The 18,770-nt window shown below is 37.7% G+C and overlaps 1 protein-coding gene across 16 annotated transcripts in view; it reads left to right on the plus strand.

Moving 5' to 3' along the window:
- Positions 1-18,770, plus strand: part of RBFOX1 (RNA binding fox-1 homolog 1) — a 2,121,844-nt gene that overhangs the window by 2,082,714 nt on the left and 20,360 nt on the right. For all 16 annotated transcript variants that reach the window (XM_053929075.2, XM_053929061.2, XM_053929098.2 and 13 more), the window contains one exon: positions 1,745-1,809. In XM_053929075.2, the coding sequence (XP_053785050.1) occupies positions 1,745-1,809 (65 nt within the window). The remainder of the gene's footprint in view (positions 1-1,744; positions 1,810-18,770) is intronic.

Raw genomic sequence — 18,770 nt, forward strand, 5'->3', positions numbered from 1 at the left:
ATCAAGTGTACTATACACACATGAATACCTGCGTCTTTCTGGATGCATCAGGGAAGCCAAGGAGATGGACAAGCAGATGAAAAGTATGGCTCCAGAAATCTGGTGACCTATTTTTCCCTCAGCCCAGCAGTCTGTATCTGAGCTTGTTGCTGGTATGACAACTGCTTTGGTTTCACAAGTCCTCAGCACATTTAATGAGTTTTCCCCATTCCTAATTAGAGAACATGATGTTTGGAACACCAGGTGGTGTCTGGCTAAGACCTCTTTTTTTTTTTTTTTTTTTAACATTCACATTGTTTTTCAAGGGAGACTTTAAAAAAAAAGTCTCCAAATTATTACTGATTATCTGTCAGGATGTCTTGGATATGTCTTCCCCAGGACTAATCCAAAGAGCAAACTTGTTTAAAGAAAAACTGGCTTTTTAGAATTGCTATGTATATGATGCCAAATTTACTATGAATGTTAGCTGTGGGTGGTAGAAGGTAGAAATAAATTATTGAAAGCAGTTTAATCTACACTTTGAAAGATAAGCTTTGGAGCTTCCCCATTCATCTATCTTCTATCTTACTATTTGATTTTTCCCTAAAGGATATGGAGCCAAATATAAAAAACTCCTGTACTCTCAATTCTGCACTTAGACACCCTCTGGCACACCCATGATTTCGCTATTAGGTGCCTTCTGACACAGTGGCCTGTCTTGAATTGCTCCTCTTTGGTCCTCCTTGAGAACCCTTCCCTCAGAGGACAATGCGGCTCTCTGTTCTAATTAGAACATGAATGGTCCCTGTGTTATCAGTGGAGACTGGATCCTGTTTGTTAATTGTGCTGAGATCATTCTACAGTGGTGGATATATCGCTGTGGTTGGCTGAGCAAGAAGCTCTGTTATTTTCACAGTTTGATAATCAATGCTCCACTGAACACAATTCCTTTCAAATATGCCCATTTGCTTGTCCTCTGCCTAATTGAACAATTGCAATTACTGGTACATACAACTAAATGTTAATTATTTTTTCAGATTCTTCCCTCTCTTAATGATTTTATTTACAAATTGGAATAGTTTATCATATTTTCCACCCTAAATCCTCCATCTGAATCAGTGTGGTATTTTTAGCCAAAAAAGAGGATTTTTAGGAAGAATTTACCATTGCTTTTTGAAATAATTATTTAAGGTGCAGAAAGCTAAAGACAGTTTTATTTAATTGCTTTACTGGTTCAACAACTATTGTGTAAGAGATTACTAATAAACTTTCAGTCTGAGGGTTTTTAAAAAAATAAATACAAAAGTAAGACATGAGGACATTAGCTTGACCTGTATTGGATTTTAAAGGAAGTAATCAAAGACCAAATAAAATGTAAGTTAATAGCTAATAAGTAAAAGTAAAGTGTAATCAGTTTTGAAAATCTGGAAAGTTCAGCAAAGTATCAAGTGTTTAAATAATTCCCCATAATCTTCCCCACCCCCAGACAATCACTGTTAACATTTAGGTACATGACCTTCAAAGGATATCTGGGTTCTTTCTCCCTTGGGAATATGCTTACACCTGCTAACCTTTAATATCCAGCTGGGGTTGGTAGTCAATCCCCTGTCTCTCTGGTGTGTTTTTTACTTCCGCTTTGATACTAAGCTTTCATTAACCTCCACTTTAGATTGCTAGATTTGGGTAACTCGTGTGGTCTCACAGTCGGGCGTCCCTGAGTTGGGCTCCTTGGCATTCCTAAGTTCCATGTCTCCTTGTGTTTTAGGGTGGTTATGCTGCATACCGCTACGCCCAGCCTACCCCTGCCACTGCAGCTGCCTACAGTGACAGGTAAGGGTCTTCCTTTTTGTGCTTGACAGCTACTTGGAAATTAACTTAGCTGGTGGGAGATGAGATTCTTGTCCAGTCTGGATGCAGATGCACGACGGCTACGTAGGCAGTACCCACAGAGTTAGGTCCCACGGAGACACTAAAACAAAGGCCAGGTAGAGAGAGGATAACACGTACGCCCAGTTTATTCTAAACTGTTGCCCTCTCTGCTAAGAAACAAAGAAAATGATGTGTTTTGTTTGTGTATAGACCTCTTAATCCTTGCGACAGCACACCTTGCATGTACACATGTACACTTGTAGTCTTTTATGGGAGACCATGGTGTCATCTAACTCAGAGGAAGAAAACTAGAAGATGACCCTACAGGTTTCCCTTGAATTCAAGGACCCCATTTCCCCTTTTTACAACTTTTTACACCCAGGAAAGCACTTTTTAATCCATAATAAAGGAATGGGGGAGGTGTATCTGGCATTCCCAAGGAGATCTGTTCTTTTACAATGTCCAATTTTGATCCTACTAAGATAAGCCAACTTTTATTTGTAAAGCACATCACACATTAAGACTGGCAGTGGAAGGGACAGAGTGGGTTTAAGAAACGCAGAAGTCAGAATGGATGGCGGGGGTTTGGGTGGGTGGGTGGAAGAGCTCTATGACCAATTACCCAGGCTTAACAGATGACTTGGTTCCTGAAATGGCTAGCCACAGCTATTTCTGTGTAGGTGCCTTGAAATAAAGAAAGTGTGTGTTTCCATATTGAATGCAACTCGTTGGCTCTGTTTTCTGAGGACATAAATGTGAATGTTCAGATGCTCTGCATGCTCAAATGTCATTGAGGGTGCTTATTTTGGATAATGACTTTTAATTTAAAACTATGTTTCATGAATAAAGTAGTGATGGTAACAATTTGCATGTGTGGCTGAGGCATGCTGGGTCAGACAGGTAAGCAAGGAGATGTATTGGATCCTGAATGGGAAGTGTCAGCAGCCACTGGTCCTCCTACCTGGCCTTTTGTGATGTAGTTCCTATCTTGGTTTGCTGTGGTATGCTTTCTCTGCAGTTCCATTCCATTTCTCACAAGATGTGTTGTTAGCTCACTGTAGCTACAGAATTCTTCTGAGTTTTAATAAGGCAAAATAAATTGCTGAACCCTAAAAGCTGCACTTTGAAAACTCCATGAGTAAACTTGTAATAAATGGCTCTTTGGCAAGATAGAGTTGAGAGCTACTGTTTGGTTGTATGCAGGTATTATTATTATATTCTTATAAACAACTATAACAAGGTCTCAAGGCTGGAGGGAGCCTCCAAACAAATCCAAACAATTGTCAAGATTCAGTTCTAAATATATAAGTTATGCAGTTACCCAATAATCAGTTGCGAACGTACAAAATGTGTAAGTTGCTATTTTCAATACATTTTGACCATCTTGAAATACTCAAGATCATTCTACAAATGAAAAGGCTAATCCTGTTAAATCCTGCTCACAGAAAATTCACAAAGTATCCATTGTAATGTGATTTATCAGCAATCCTTAATTATTTTATGAAAATATCTCTAGATGCTAAGTTCTCAAACACCCACTTTGTGTATAATTATAATCATAGTAACTTTAGCCTGCTATATAATTACAAGAATCTTCAACAGATATATTTTTTTGGATGTGTATGTTGCTTCTCAGTATAAATACATCTACCCCCAAGTTAAAAACAAGGTTAATTACAAAGATCTAGTTTAAATTGCTTTCTTCAATAAGACCAATCTAGATATTTGAAAAAAATGAATAATGCTTAACCCTAATCTTAGATAGAGTTACTTGAGGGCCCGGCCATCTCCATTTGCATTCATCTAAAAATTAAGTTAAAGTTTCATTGCATTTGGGGGTACCAAATATGCAAATATATGTATAAAAATATGTTATTTTAATATTATTAAAATTCTAATTGGCAACATGTCCTACTGAAAAATTGCCCTCATTTTTGTATCGGTAAGTTCTGAATAACCGCAATTCCCACTTGAGTGTGATAGTTCCAGTTAAAGAAACCAACTAAACATAGTCTTGTCCATGTAATTGGCCTCTTGCTGTTCATTAAAGAAATTTGTACATTAGGTTTTCTTTGTTGCTGTGGGAATTGATTACCGGCCCTATTTAACTTTATTATAAACAAGATACTTGCCACATATGGAAATATTGCATGGAAATTACCAGAAAGCCATCTTTAAAATGATATTTCTGGTTTGATTTTTAAAGTATATCTATGAAATGGTGGTCCTTCCTTTTACTTTTAGGAAGCAGGAAAAAGAAGGAAGACCCTTTTTTAGAAGACACATATTTGAGGGAAAATGTGAAATTATCAGAATAGCTTTTGAATCTAGATTGGAAGTGCCAAATATCTAGAATTTATCTTAGGGCAGTTGTGTAATATTTCATTTTTTACATAATCACGGTGTAATATCCGGTAGTGTTAGATTCTTAGTTCCTATTCTCTGAAAGATAAAGAGAAAAACTTCTTAACTCAAAGACACTTCCAACATAGGAAGTAAAATCAGCAGGAATGAGAATGTTTGGGTGACATCCATGGTTGTCAACCTGATCAAAGAGAAACTGCAACAAATGTTCCCTGTCATCATGAACTACTCTTCAGATGTCTTGAAAGTGACAGAAGTTTGGTGTCCCCAGTTGGTAGAATTTTACCTTTTATCAGCACAAATTAAGCTCTCATCAAATTAGGGATTCAGGGACCTTTGGAAAATATTGAACTCAGATAACCTCAGGACTGCCCAGAAGGTCCTTGATGGGCAACTTGGAACTCTTTGCCCATCCTTTTCTTGGTTAAACTATCCCATGCTGATTATCTTGGAGCACCCTGAGAGTTTCTGCATGCTGACCTCCAGAATGAAGACCATCTTGTGTGGGCAGAGATTTCCCCAAAAGTAAAAGACCTGACTGACTAGGTAATTTTATAGTCTCTTTTGATGCATTTAATGGGAGTAGGCAAACATCTTTCCTTGGCATTTAGGAAACATTTGGTAAGCACTTGACCTCATCAAATCTTTATTTTTAATCTCACTTTAATTTATAAAAAACCAACTGTCCAAACTCTCAAAGGAGGCTGTTTTCTGAGCTTGAACCAACGAAGCATGGCAGTGGGGCCGACGGTCATCTGGTCATTGCATGCCACCTGGTGTTGCTGATGTGTCCGTGATGCGTTCTGGATTTGACAGGTCCATCATCACATTAGCTCGATGAATGGCTTGCTTGAATTAAGCCTGGGGGCAGGCTTCTCTTTATGGATTGGCTCTTGGTTTCTTTGTGTATAATGACTTGATGGTTGTTGCATCTTTGGGCACCCAAACTAGAAGGTGGGGAAGGGGATGGAGATTCGCTGTTCAATGAATGATCCCACAAATATTTGGGGAAATACATATGGTATGTACACAGCTTGGATGAAAATGTTATCTCTCCAGAAAGGCAGACATATGTCATGCTTGTCCTGCTTGCTGACATTCTAACATCTAACAACCAGTGCATGAGAATATTCTTCCACATTAGGACAGAAGGGAATTAGATGCAGACCAGCCCAAGAAAAAAGTAATAATACAAAGCTATTCACTCAGAAATTTCATAATGATCCCATTGCACTGACAGTTACCAGGGACCTTTTCTTCTTTCACGTCAGACGTATTTCCTTTTCAAAGCCCAGAAAGTCAGCAGCTTTATACATGTGGCCCTGGCAGCACAGATGACCCTAGGCTGAGTAAAAGAGACAACAAGCAACTGGGCTTTGTTTATTTTTTACCCCCTTTTGTTTGTTTGTTTCTTGAGACCTTAAAGTTTTATTGGCAGTATTAGACTGTACCATATGAAATTGCTATTTTTGTATGGCAAACATGGTGGAATAATGGCAATTTCATGTAGCTCAACTTAATAGACATCTAATTAAAATGTCATAATATCAATTATCTTGCTCTTTGCATTTGAAATATATATGTATATCCATGCATACATATGTACACTGACATATATACATATATAACACACATATACACACCTGTGCTTTAGGACCTCAGGAAGGACTCATTAGAGAGTATCTATGTAAATCTTATACAAGGAGGCCATGACTGGTGAAATTCAGGTAGTAGTCACAAGCTACATGCTACATTATTTAATTCTTATACTCATAACCTATATAAAAAAGGTTCTATTTAAGAGAGAAATACAGGGTCTGGCAGAAGTAAGGCCTGCTTGAGTATGGTTGGTAAGGTAATAATTTATAGTTTTAATTTGAAAATTTCACCTAAAATGTCATATGGTTTGCTTGAGTGTGATAGTGTTATGTTACAGAATTACATGCTTATGGTTTTGTGCTAAAATATTTTGTAATTAAAAGGGGGTGTTATTTGTGCCTGACCCTGTAGATTAGTAGTTCTTTTTTAAAACTCAATAGGGATAACTAAGCATGTCTTTGGGGTCATGGAGAAGCTGGTCTACTATTTAAAATTATATAGGTGATAGAGATATGTAGATACATACATACATACATACATGAGTGGATGGATAGAAAAATAGATGGATGGAGAGGTAGATGATAGATAAATTGATTCACAGATATATAGGTGGTCAGGTGGATGAACAGAAAGAAAGAAGGAAGAAAAGAAAGAAGAAAGGAAGGAAAGAGGGAAGGAAGGAAGGAAGGAAGGAAGGAAGGAAAAGAAACAGCAAGAGACCATATCTCTATATTCTTACAGTATTTTGTCACAAGCTTAACTACAGGAAATAGAATTAAAGCCATATGTACAACCTAAATTCAATCTGAACTGAACAAGTAAGGGGATTTGAGGGTTTTTTTTCTTTACAGGCTACTCCCTCCATATTTGAGAACTTTTTATTTCCTGAATTCAGGTTAAGTAACAGAGAGAAGCCATCATTAAAATAAGGCTGATGACTGCATTTAAAATAATATATCATTTGATTTGGAGTACTTATCAAATGATATAGACTAAAAATTAAGAGATTGTCAGCCTATAAAGCATCTAAGCATCATGAATAGAAAATTACTTCACTATTTATGGGGTTTTTTTTTAATTCACTATTTTACGGGGGGGTTTTGGTACAAAGGGTAGTTTTAAAAATATTGTGTTTAGGGACTTAACAATTTTGCTTTTACTTATTGTGGGGTAGAATACAGAAAGCTTTATCTGTGGATAATATGTCTCCCTTAATGAGGGCAGACAATGCAAAGAAGACAGAGGAGAGAATTCTCATTGTTTTACCCATTCCTCTTATGTAAACCAAGTTCCATAGGGGTGAAACTGTTTCTAGTCAAAAAGTAGTAGCAAGTCACCTATTCTCTGTGATGTGTGCAAGGAGAGATCTCAAGATCTTCTCCCCGTGCTTTGTTTAAAGCACTGTCTCCCAAGGCTAGTTCAAATACCTGGTGGCTGCCTGTGATGACATATCGCTGGTTTACCAGGACAGAAAAAGAACACAGACCATGTAAATGGCTGTGAACTCATCTGGGAGTGGTCAGGCTTTATCCAGGCTTCTTGCTTATATGCTGTTAAAAATAACTTTTTTTTAATGAAATGATGACAACAGCAAATGGTAGCTTTTTTTTCTTAACCAGTTTTGTTTTTACTATTCTTACTTGGCAAAATAAAGTTGGCAACTTGATGGTAACCTCTCTATTTTATTTACATTTTCCATCTTTTTCTTTTGAGACATCAGTGTTGAAAAAACAGAGTGATAACAATGTAAAACTGGGCGATGCCAAGGATGGTATTCTCAGATAAACAGGAAACTGAGGGCTTAGTTCATGGAGCTTCAGAGAGGATAGAAGAATATTCCGTGCCATCTTCCCAACTGAGACAAGGATCCAAAGCAAGAGGAAGCATTTGGAATTCAGATCATAACCAAAACTTGGCAGCAAATAGTAGATACTATTATGCACCTTCTTTGAATGTAGATTATTGAAGTTGTTGTTCGTTTGAGTTTTTTTTTTTTATCTTTTCTGCTGTTTTCACTCATCCTGATGGGCTTACCTGGGTTCTGCAATTTTAAAAAAGATGCTCTGTTAACTTGTAACAGGAAGGAGGAGAAATGAGTCATTAATGTCTTTATTTATGTTCTTTTGTAGCTCAGTGCCTAGAAAAATGCATCCAGTTTTTTATTAGAACACTGGGTTAAAATTATATATATATATATTTATATAATAGTATATATAATACTTAAGTATGTGACATATTCCTAATTTTATTTATATTCTTATTCTTTTTTGGTTTAAAGTTCACTCAGGAAGAGAAAGTGAAACTAATTGTTCTAGACAGCTTGAGGATAACTAGAAAGAAACACATATTGCTTGTGAGTTTTCCACTACAAGATGAAAATAAATTTCTTTAATATAATTTTCAATATATATGACAGTGTTCCTATTAGTGTTCATTAAGTAGAAAAAGAGGACTTTATTATTTGCACAATGGATTAAGACTTCCTGAAGTACCATGCCAGGAAGTGAAGTTTGATGTAGTAGATGAACCAAACTTTGATTCATATCATCTTTCTGTAGTAAGGATAACAATATTATGATGATAGCAATAATACCAATGGCTATTCATGGAGTCCTTATGAGGTGACAGATACTGTTCTAAGTGCTTTACAAATACAGTGTCATTGAAGAGACACACCAACCCTCTAAGATTGATGTTGTCACCTCCATTTTACAGATGGGGAAGGCAAACTTGGAAGAGCTGAACAAGTTGTCCAGCTCAGCTTGAAAGTTTAAGTCTAAGCCCTTAATCACTAGACTCTTGCATCTTAGAAGAACAACCTTGAGAAGTAACTTCCTTGCAGTAGGGATCACCTCATCTGTCATTGTGTGTTGACTCCACCTTACTGAGTGGTTCGAAGTTTTCAGGCAATATCTATGAAATGTCCAGCACATTAAAGACAATGGATAACATGTTCTTGTTTTTGTTTTTACATATGCCCATAAGATAGTCAATTCAGATATTTAACTCTGGAGATCAAGAATGAGCTTTGAGAAAACCAAATATATCTAGGTTATTTCAATTCCACCTGAATCTCTAAAACTCCAGGTTTTGAACCTGTTATTTCTTTAATAGTTTTTGGAATCATTCAATGAGTTCAGGTAGAAGAGTGGCCAAACCTACTCAACCGAGTATGGTATAGACAAGCCTTATTAAATATAAGAAGTACAGTTATATGCAAACCTCATCCTTTTTAATCCACTGAGTTCTGGGAATATATATGTTTGTTATTTTGTTTTTACTTCGTTTTTGTTTTTGCTTTGTTTTTTGTATTTTATGGAAAAAAAAATTTAGAGGGTTGGGTGGTAGAGGCTACATAAGCCTTTTCATTTATCAGTTCTTCTAAGTTTGGAGTTTGCTATGTCAGGTTTTTTTGTTTCTTTTTTTAAGTGAGCAGTCTTGTATTATCTTTCCTGCCACTCTTTCTTTTTACCATGTAGATTTCTATTTTGAAGTTAATTTTTTGAGTGTTTCTTGTGCGTCAGGTGCTATTTAAAACATTGGATGATGCAACCTAATGAGGTAAGCTGTAGAATTAGGATGACAATAGGAATGAATCTCCAGAATGGGACACCTGTGACATAGAAGGGGTGTACTGTTCATAATCCCAGGACAACAAGCTTCAACTAGGATTGTCCCAAGACAGCCAGAAGTGGGTCTGAACAGAGTGATATGTGTTCTGGGAAGTCTGATGACTGGGCTTCTAATCCAATGTTTATTAGTGCAGGTCTTGGGCTGTTTCCACCTCCTTCTACTTTTGTTACAAAGTTAGGGCAAAAGCACATTTTCACCTTCAAATAGTCATAACTAAGATGTGACTTAATGATTAAAAAGTAAGTTGGATTTCATGCTGTCAAAACACCAATAATGTATCTATTCCCCTATGGGTCAAATAGTTTCAACTGGGCATTCACCAAAAAATTACTATAACTGCAATAAGTATATTTTCTGCCAACCTGCTCTATATATTGACAATGGTTTTATTTGATAACATTTGAGAAAGCTCTAAAATAGTGAAGGAGGGAATGCATGTAGCTCTTGATAGCAGCATCAATGTGATTTTTGAAACTTGTGTTTATGGACACAAAGCTCTCAATGCTGAAAAGTAATATGGTTGTTACTGATAGATATATCTCCTGAGTTTCTCTTGTTTTAAATTTACAGACATGCACACATACATGTTAAAAGAAAAAGTGCCCAAGTTTTTATTTCAAGAAGTAATTGCCTTTGGCCCATAATCTATAATGGCTCCTGAACAACTGTTATGCACTATTGGATGAATATGTAATTGAAGCAGTTAAAAAAAGAACCAAGCCTGTAATAGTCAACAGACTGGACCAACAAGGAGTTGGGGAGATATTAAAGAAAATTCCAAACGCAATAGACCAAAGCTGTCACAGCCATGTGGGTAGAGATTTTGCCTGTGACAAGATGAGATGTAACAACTCCTTTGGTCATGTCATGGCCTAATTACACATTTTTCAGGTTGCAGATCATTGACTTGATAGGCCAAAGAAACGCAAATAAGAACTATCGTTTAAGTAGAGGCATCAAGGTCTTTCAGCTGTGAAGGTTTTAGAGGCAGGTGAGAAAGCATGATGCTTCCTATAGGCAGGTGAGAAACCTGTGATAATATGTGCACAGAAGCCCAAGGGCCTCTGGAAGGGGCATTTTCATCACAAATAAAGAATTTTCCTCATAGAAGACACTGTTCCAGTTAAATAGAAGGGAATATACACACAATAGAATCTTACTTAGCTCCTGAAGCACCCTGAAGTTGACAAAAACTAAATTCACTCCACTTCTTTGCTTTTTTTTTTTGAGTGGGGGATCACTGTATGATGTACTATAAACTCTATATTTTGGGCTAAGAGGGAACTTTTCACTAAAAATTTCTAGTACTGCCTTTAAAGTTATCAAAGCAAGTTCTGACTATACTTACAAAGAGAACTATTAATTCTTTCCCAGAAGAGCTGATATTCACATTCTATTCACATGTGGCCTCTATGTTATTTCCATATTTGTAGTAATGCCTGTATATGTATAGTCATTACACAGAAATAAATGACTTCTCAAGATTTTTTCCCCCCTGGTGTGGATCACAGTGATTGATTCCTCTGGAATTAGATTCTCTTCAAAACCATAGTACATTTATTTCTAATTTAATTAATATGCAAAACATTTAGAGTAGGGATCACTATCAGAATTTAGGGAGATGGTAGTTTGGAAGATGAGAGCTTAAGGAAGTCTCTGCAGGGAGTGAGTAACTCATCAATTTTGTCATTGTTTCCTGGTTAATTCTTCCTGCATTGTGATGTGTGACTGTTGGAATACCTCAGTAGTTTGGGGGTTTTTGAGACATAATCAAAGCCAAACACCCTTTTCCTTTAATTATCTTAATCATTTAGGTGGGAGTGTTTTGGCCTGAGATTACACAATTAGACCACATGTCTGATCACCTGCATCAGTGGTTCCCATTGCTTTAGTAGCCCTGAAATTCCTTTGGAAAGAAAGTAAAGATTGCTGGATGTTTCTAGCATCCTTCCAACCCCTGTCTCCTTTCATGGTCCAATATTGTAACTTGAAATTTCAGATTGCATTGCAAGATGAGGGACTTGTTTTCCTCAGCATTTCTAGATCATGAGAGAGTTTGCAGACTAATTCTATTAAGTAGAAGATGAGCCCAGGTGGGGGGCATTGGGAGCACTTTGAAAATGTGTCCTGGTCAATGTGAGCCTCACAGCTTTCTCAAAATAGTAGGTACTCTGCCATTCTTTTAGTTGTTTCCTTCAATTTCTCTATCTCAAACTTAAAACAAAACAAGCAAACAACATGGAAAGAATGGGTTACCTTACTCTGTTCTGAAATTTCAAGATTGGAGTGGTCCATTTCGAGGGTCCTTAAAGGCTAGCTCTGCAAAGTGTGGTTCCCAAACCAATGAAATTGGCTCCACCAGGAGTTTGTGAGAAATGCAAAATCTCAAGTCCCACCCCAATCCTACTGCATCAGAATCTGCACTTTCATGACCCCCTGGTGATTTGTATGATGTTTGAGAAGCAGCACCCTGGAGGGCAAGCTTCAATTTCGTCCCAACATGCAATAAATAATGTTGACCCTGAGTTCTTCCTCTACAAGCCATGCAAAATATAAGAGAATTTGTCTTTGTAAATTGTTGGGTTGTAACCATCTTCTCTCTACTTTCCTGTTTTCAATGAGAAAATTAGAGCTGTCAGTGGTCAGGCATCCCTCACATCTGTTCTGTTGTGATTTTCACCCTCAACTACCATAGGGCCACAATTAATCATTTTCTTTACCCCAAAGACCCATGGCTAATGCATGTGATTTCATGTTGATATTTTCTCATGGATTAATAGACTCAAACTAATGTAAGATGTATCCTGAAAATGTCCCATTTGATTTCTGTTCCCTTTTGAGCCTCAGTTTTCTCATTGGCTAAATGGGGAGCATAATACCAGTTAGAGTCAGACAGAGGTGAAAATGAACATTACTTTATACACTGAGAAAGGTGATGAAAATGCACAGGGTTATTAACAACTCAGCTGCAAATTGACAGAAACTCTACAATGTATATTATTTTTGAAAGCATTGAATATATAAGCAAAAGCAAAGGAATTAAATTCATTTAAAAGAGCAAGTCATTTTTAGATGGGGCAGTCTCTAGGACCCACCCCAACACTAACATTCTGGGAACCTGTGCCTCACTCAACAGACCACAACTTATAATTGGCCCAATCATGATTTGAAGTGGGTTTCCGTAATATAACTATTATACTCATTGTACCTCTTCTTTGATTAATGCATGCAAGTAACAAGTCTTTGCTATTCATGTACAGAATATGATCAGAGATTTAGATTTGGACCAGGTTCTAAACTTAGCATAGTTACTTACAACATGAGATATAGGCAAGTTAATTGGCCTATTTGATCATCCACTTCCTCATCTTTAATGGGGCTAATGACTGATGCCTGCCTCATTGGGTTGCTGGGAGAATTAATTGTGTTCACAAACAAAAATCTCCTTTAATAGCACCTGACACTAAATGGCACTCAGGATGTTATTATGGATATTATTATTATTCCTACTATCACTAAATTATGAGGGTATTTTGTTTTGTCGTGAGTCAAAATATGAATAATTTCCTGTAGAAACAGATTTTCTGTGTTAGAATAATATTTTGACTATAGATTTTTTTTGTTTTCAAATTTGACTTCCACCCTAGAATATGAAAATAGCTGTACTTGAAATTTGCTAAGAAAGTAGAACTTATGTTCTCACCACACACAAGAAAAGGTACCACATGGGGTGATGAATATGTTAATTAGCTTAATTTGTGCTAATGATTTTACAGTGTATATGTAGATTATATCATCACTTCATACACCTTTTAAAAACACATTGTACAACCTAATTATATACAATTTTTATTTGTCAATCATAATTCAATAAAACTGGGGGTAAAATTAGGTTGGGCAAAAAAGTTCTGAAGGAAGAAGCAACTAGGAACCATGAGATCAAATAGCCTGTTCTGTTCATCTTTCCCCTGGATTTTTAATTGTCTTTTCCATCCATGGAGAAGCTCAGGCAATCAAGGATCATCAGCTTCGTAGGAAAAATGGCCAGTTCTCCCATTATAAACCCAGTAAACACAGCCCCAAAACCATCATGGGTTTCGATTTCTATAAAATCAGCCCCACAAATTGTTACGGTTCAAAAAACCAAATCTGCCCATGTTGCCGTTTTCCCATTGTGACTGGTGAGAAGTCCAATGCCTGTGGTGGTAATGGGCTCTCTGAGTTCCCTGGGGATTAGTAAGGTTCTAGAACTTTCCATCATCATACTCACTTTATTTACACATCACTTCTAGGTGGGCTCAGACCTCATCATTGTGGCCTGTCCACACTGCAGAACCTCAGCCTGGACACCCCATGCTTCTCCCCAGCCTCCATAACCAAGGGACTCTTCACCCCGCAGATGAATGCTGCTTCCCTACAGAAGCACATAAGCTGTTCAGGGAACCTGCCAGACCCATTTCCAACCCTGTGTCAGATGCTCATTCTCATCAGGGGCGCCTTCTATGCTCTCCTCTGCTCATTTCAAACAACACAGAAAAGGGATTTCATTTTCCTGGAGGCCTCAGCCCACTTTTAAAATGAACTGTAACCTCAAAAGGCTTGTTATGATTTGTGGCAAATTATGCTCAGAGGCCAAAATGCTCTTGGCCAGTAGTTTATTGAACACAGGTTGACTGTGAGAATTATAACAATTTCACAAGCCAGTGGCATACAGGATAATGTCTCTTAATAAGCTAATAAAGAAATAACAAATTCCAAGCCAATGATAGATTAATCACACTGTGTTTCAGGCAAGAGGAAATGGAAGAAATGAAGTCCAAATGCAGTGGAGATGTACCTTTATATGAGCTGCAGTCCAATGCCAGGGCAAATGTCAAACCCCCTTGTTGGTAGAGCATGTTGCTAGGGAACAAGGGCACCAGTGTTGACTGGCAAGCTGATCTCTTTTGAGGGTCCACTGCATGATATTTCCCTACTGCCCATAAAAGAGTCGCCTTTAATAGTAATCCCCCAAAGGTCTTTGGAGAGCTATTTAGATTAGCAAAATGTAGCCTTGTCCAGACCTAACACTCCTGGTTAGCGCTCACAAACTTTTGGCATTTATAGTCTCAATCCTCTTGCCATAGTTATTTTTCCACGTGTTTTGTTTGATAAGCCCCCAGCAACAAACCCCAGCAGTTGAGCTAGTGAGTGCTTTTTAGTGACAACAGATGAAATGATGACATTCTGACTCAGCTTGCTTCATTCTTATATCACAACAACTTTGCTCTTTAAAATAATTTCATTTTTTGTCATAAGCAAGTGGATTTGAAACCATATCGAACCAATATACAATGAGGATCTGTACTATCCCCCTCTCACCATAAAATGGAAGCCCAGGACTTAAAAACACAAACATCTGGTCTCTTTGAATGGGGATAGAAGACTGTATTCTGCATGAGTCCACAAAGCCTGGATAGATAGATAGATGATAGATAATAGATAGATAGATAGATAGATAGATAGATAGATAGATAGATAGATAAATGGCGGTATTAAGAATCTAAGAGGTACATGTGCTACTTTTCTTTCCATTTTCCAGATGGGGAACTGGGACCCAGAAAGGGGAAATGGTTTTTGTAGTGGAACACAGCTTGCATGTGATAGGCCAGGCTTCCAGATTCACTTGTTAGTTCCCTTTCACTTTAGCTGAGAAAAAAAGTGTAGTGGGAACTAGAAAGATTGTTCAACCTTGGAGAAACTAGTTACAAAAGTGGACTCTTCTCAAGGTCTCCAGGTAATCCAGATGCACTTGGATTTAAATTTCCAAAACCCAGACATTTTTAGTGGAATATTCAAGTTGAGAACAGATTCACAACACTTATCTCCCTTTTCATTTATACATTTTTGTATGCATTGTTAGCAAAAGGAACTGTGGCTAAATAAAATGTTTTTAAGTGTACGTTAGTACATTTAAAATGCAAAGGATCAGGATTGACCTTTACAGAAGATTTTGTAATGAATCTATTTGTTTATTTGTGGTTTATTTGTTTGTTTACATCCCATCTCATTCTAAATTTGCCACACCTCTTGGAATACGCATGATACAATACTGAAAGATAAATAAAAGTAACAATGGAGCAGGGAAGACTATGAATCTGAATGGGATTTGTACCATCTACAGTAGACTTTTAGAACTAAGTAGGGGAAGGGCGGTTAAAATACTAATCACAAGCAAATAGGTACCCTTTTCTAGGGGGTAAAACTGAAATATAAATTAGATTATGAGCTTCTGGACAGCCAAGCCCAACATAGATATTCCACAGTGATTTAAAGGCTGTGAGCACATCATCACCCTTAGAGTTATCTGGGTGCCTGGCATGGGTGTAGCAGGCCCTCATGAACCTTCTGAGGACTGAGCGAATGATGACTCCAGCAATAAGAATTTTAATAGGAGCACTTTATTTCTGCATTATATTTAACCATTCAGTAAACACTCATGGCTGGACATACGACCCTTCCAGCAAAACGAATACCTGGTTATTGTGCATTTTCACCTTAACTTTATGTATCTAAATGGAAGCATAGTTATAAAAATAATAATTATAAATGATATATTAAAGCATACATTATAATTATCAATCATTAAAATATTAGTAATTAAAAATTGTGTAAATCAACACTACCGCAATTTAATTTAAAAAGCAGAAGACACAACTATATTTTCTGCAAAAACAGGGCACATATGTTCAAAAAATTATTTTTATACTGAGAGGTGAGCTTTTGATGCTGGCCAACACATTAGGATCAATTAAGTGGCTTTGTGAGAATACCTGTGTGTGGGAACCGCCCTCAAAGGTTGTGACTTAAGTGATTGGGAAGTGAGCCTGGTCTTTGTTATTTTATTTTTTAAAAACATTTTAGCTTACTGTAACAGGCAGTCAGGGCTAAAAACCTCTGCCTTATAACCAATAGATGCTCCAAAACCTATAAATGAAAATAATCTGACTTTGTCCCACTGCCATCTTGGGGCATCTTGGCTGCCATTGGCCAGACCAGAAGACCAACTTCTCAGGCTGTGAGGATATGCCCTTAGATAGCCTTGGAGGACTTTAATCACACGTGTGTGTGTGTGTGTGTGTGTGTGTGTTAGAACAATATTCATAGCATTGGATACAAGGAGAAAGTTCCTAAGAGTGATACCAACCCCAAACTTTTGTATACTAATGGTGACATAACAGAACTAAGAGACCAAAGAAGGACAAATTACCAGAATCTTTAACAGTGAAACTTAAAACCAGTATTATTTCATGGGAGAAATTTCTGATCTGGTCTCTCCCCCACCTCTGCCTTTGTAGAAGGTTACCCTGAGTCTTGATATCTAGCTTCTCACATCCCTTCCAACAATAGTGGCTAGCTACTATTTTGACTCTTAGAATTCAGCTATGGGTGGTTTTTCAAAGAAATAAAATTGCAAGGATATGAGATTTAACTAAAGAAGAAACATGGGATATAAGGATGATACGGCAGGTCACAGGGCTAACTTAAATGTACCTTCAGCTGTGTCAGATCCAGACTCTAGGTGGCTGGTCTATGAAAACTATAGTAAAACATAATAAAGGCTGGTAATCAAATAAAAAGAGAGAAAGGCCATGGCCCATGCCATTCCGCCATCCCAAGTTGCTGTTAAAGCAGAATATAATTTTCCCTCTCAAACCTCAGTTACATCATATTCAAAGGAGAATCCAGACAGCCTCTTATTTTGTCTCAGAAGAACTGAAGATTCTGAACAGTAGTAGGAAGTTCCTCCATAGGATGTCACACCCCATTGTTGACTCAATACCCCCATGTAAGTACCTCTGAGCAGAGTCTTAGAGTGATGAAGAGCCGGGGTATTGAGCCAACCCATCCATGTTCAGATTTCCCCTCCACCACAAAACAGCTTGCTCGTGTACCATGAAGTACCTTTCTATGCCTCCATTTCTTCATCTCTAAAGAAGGGGATAGTAAGAGGAGGTGTAGGAAAAATTAAATGAATTAATACATAAGCACAGCACTTGGCAAACTGCCTGTCATAGATGAGTGCTCCATGAATGTTAGTGTCTCTTTGGTTTTAACATTTCATAGAGTTGAGACAACTATAGCCTTCTCCCGTGTGGCCAGTAATTTACCATTTCATTATTGTTGTTTTAAATTAGTAATCCTCCATTCTTCCACAAAGCTGCCCTGTGTCAGGCAGTCTTCCTGGGAAAGGTGGGCTTTGAAATGAAAATGAGGAAGAACTTGCAGGATATTTCTCAGCATGCATTCCCAAATTCCCCCATGGTAAGAATTACGTGGAACCATGATTCCCTCCCGGGAGCACCAGTCACTTAGAAGAGTGTGGACAGTGTCTCCCGAAGCTGGTCAATAGCCAGGCCTGGGTTCTTATTAAATGTACATATAATCATACTTCGCTCCTGGAAATCCTGATTCAGGTGGTCAGGGTCAAAACCAAGGAATCTATATTTTTAACAAGAATTCTAGGTAATTCTTCAGAGAAGTTCAAGAAATTCTGGAGTAGAGGGAGGGGTTGAACATAGAAAGGAATACTAGGTGAAAAAAAATGGTAGAGAATTAGATGCACACTCAGAGGAATAATGGGTATAGCCAGCAAAGATGATTTTGAGTAGATCCATGGGAGATGGTGGAATAGTGGGACAAGGGAAGAAGCAAATACAGAGAGCATCACATTATGGCCACTGTAGACCAGCTTCTCTTTCAGGATTGAGATTTGAAGTCCATTTGGCTAGAAGGCCTCCAGTAACTAAAAGTAACCATTCCTGGGCAAGGTATGCTGTTTCTGTGGTTGCATCCTTGTCAGCCAGATAGCGAGGTTGTCCTGGAGGATAGCATGATGGTGAAGTTGCAAGTAGAAACAAAAGCTACAAGAAATACACAGATTCAACTCCCTTTCCACTCTGCACTTTATCATACCCAATGCATCTTAGCTATGGCTGGTGTTAGAATCACCTGCCAAGCATTTTCCTACCTTTTATCTGACCCTGTCCCAGACCAATGAAGCCAGGACCCACAGTAGCAGAGTCCCAACATTAACACTCTTAACCTTTCCCTATGACTCTAAGGAGCAGCCAAGGTGAGAACCATTCAATGAGACACGTGGTTCTCAATCTGAGTTGCGTGTTAGAATCACTGGAGATCAATAGAAACTACTGATGCCTGAGACCCACTCATTGAGATCCCCATTTAGTCAGTCTTGGACGTAGCTTGGTCACTAGCAATTTTAAAAGAATACCAGTTGTTCACCAGGTGCAACCCAGGTTGAGAACTGCTTGGCCAGTTTTCCT

The sequence above is a fragment of the Desmodus rotundus genome, chromosome 1, assembly GCF_022682495.2.
Source record: "Desmodus rotundus isolate HL8 chromosome 1, HLdesRot8A.1, whole genome shotgun sequence".
NCBI lineage: Eukaryota > Metazoa > Chordata > Mammalia > Chiroptera > Phyllostomidae > Desmodus > Desmodus rotundus.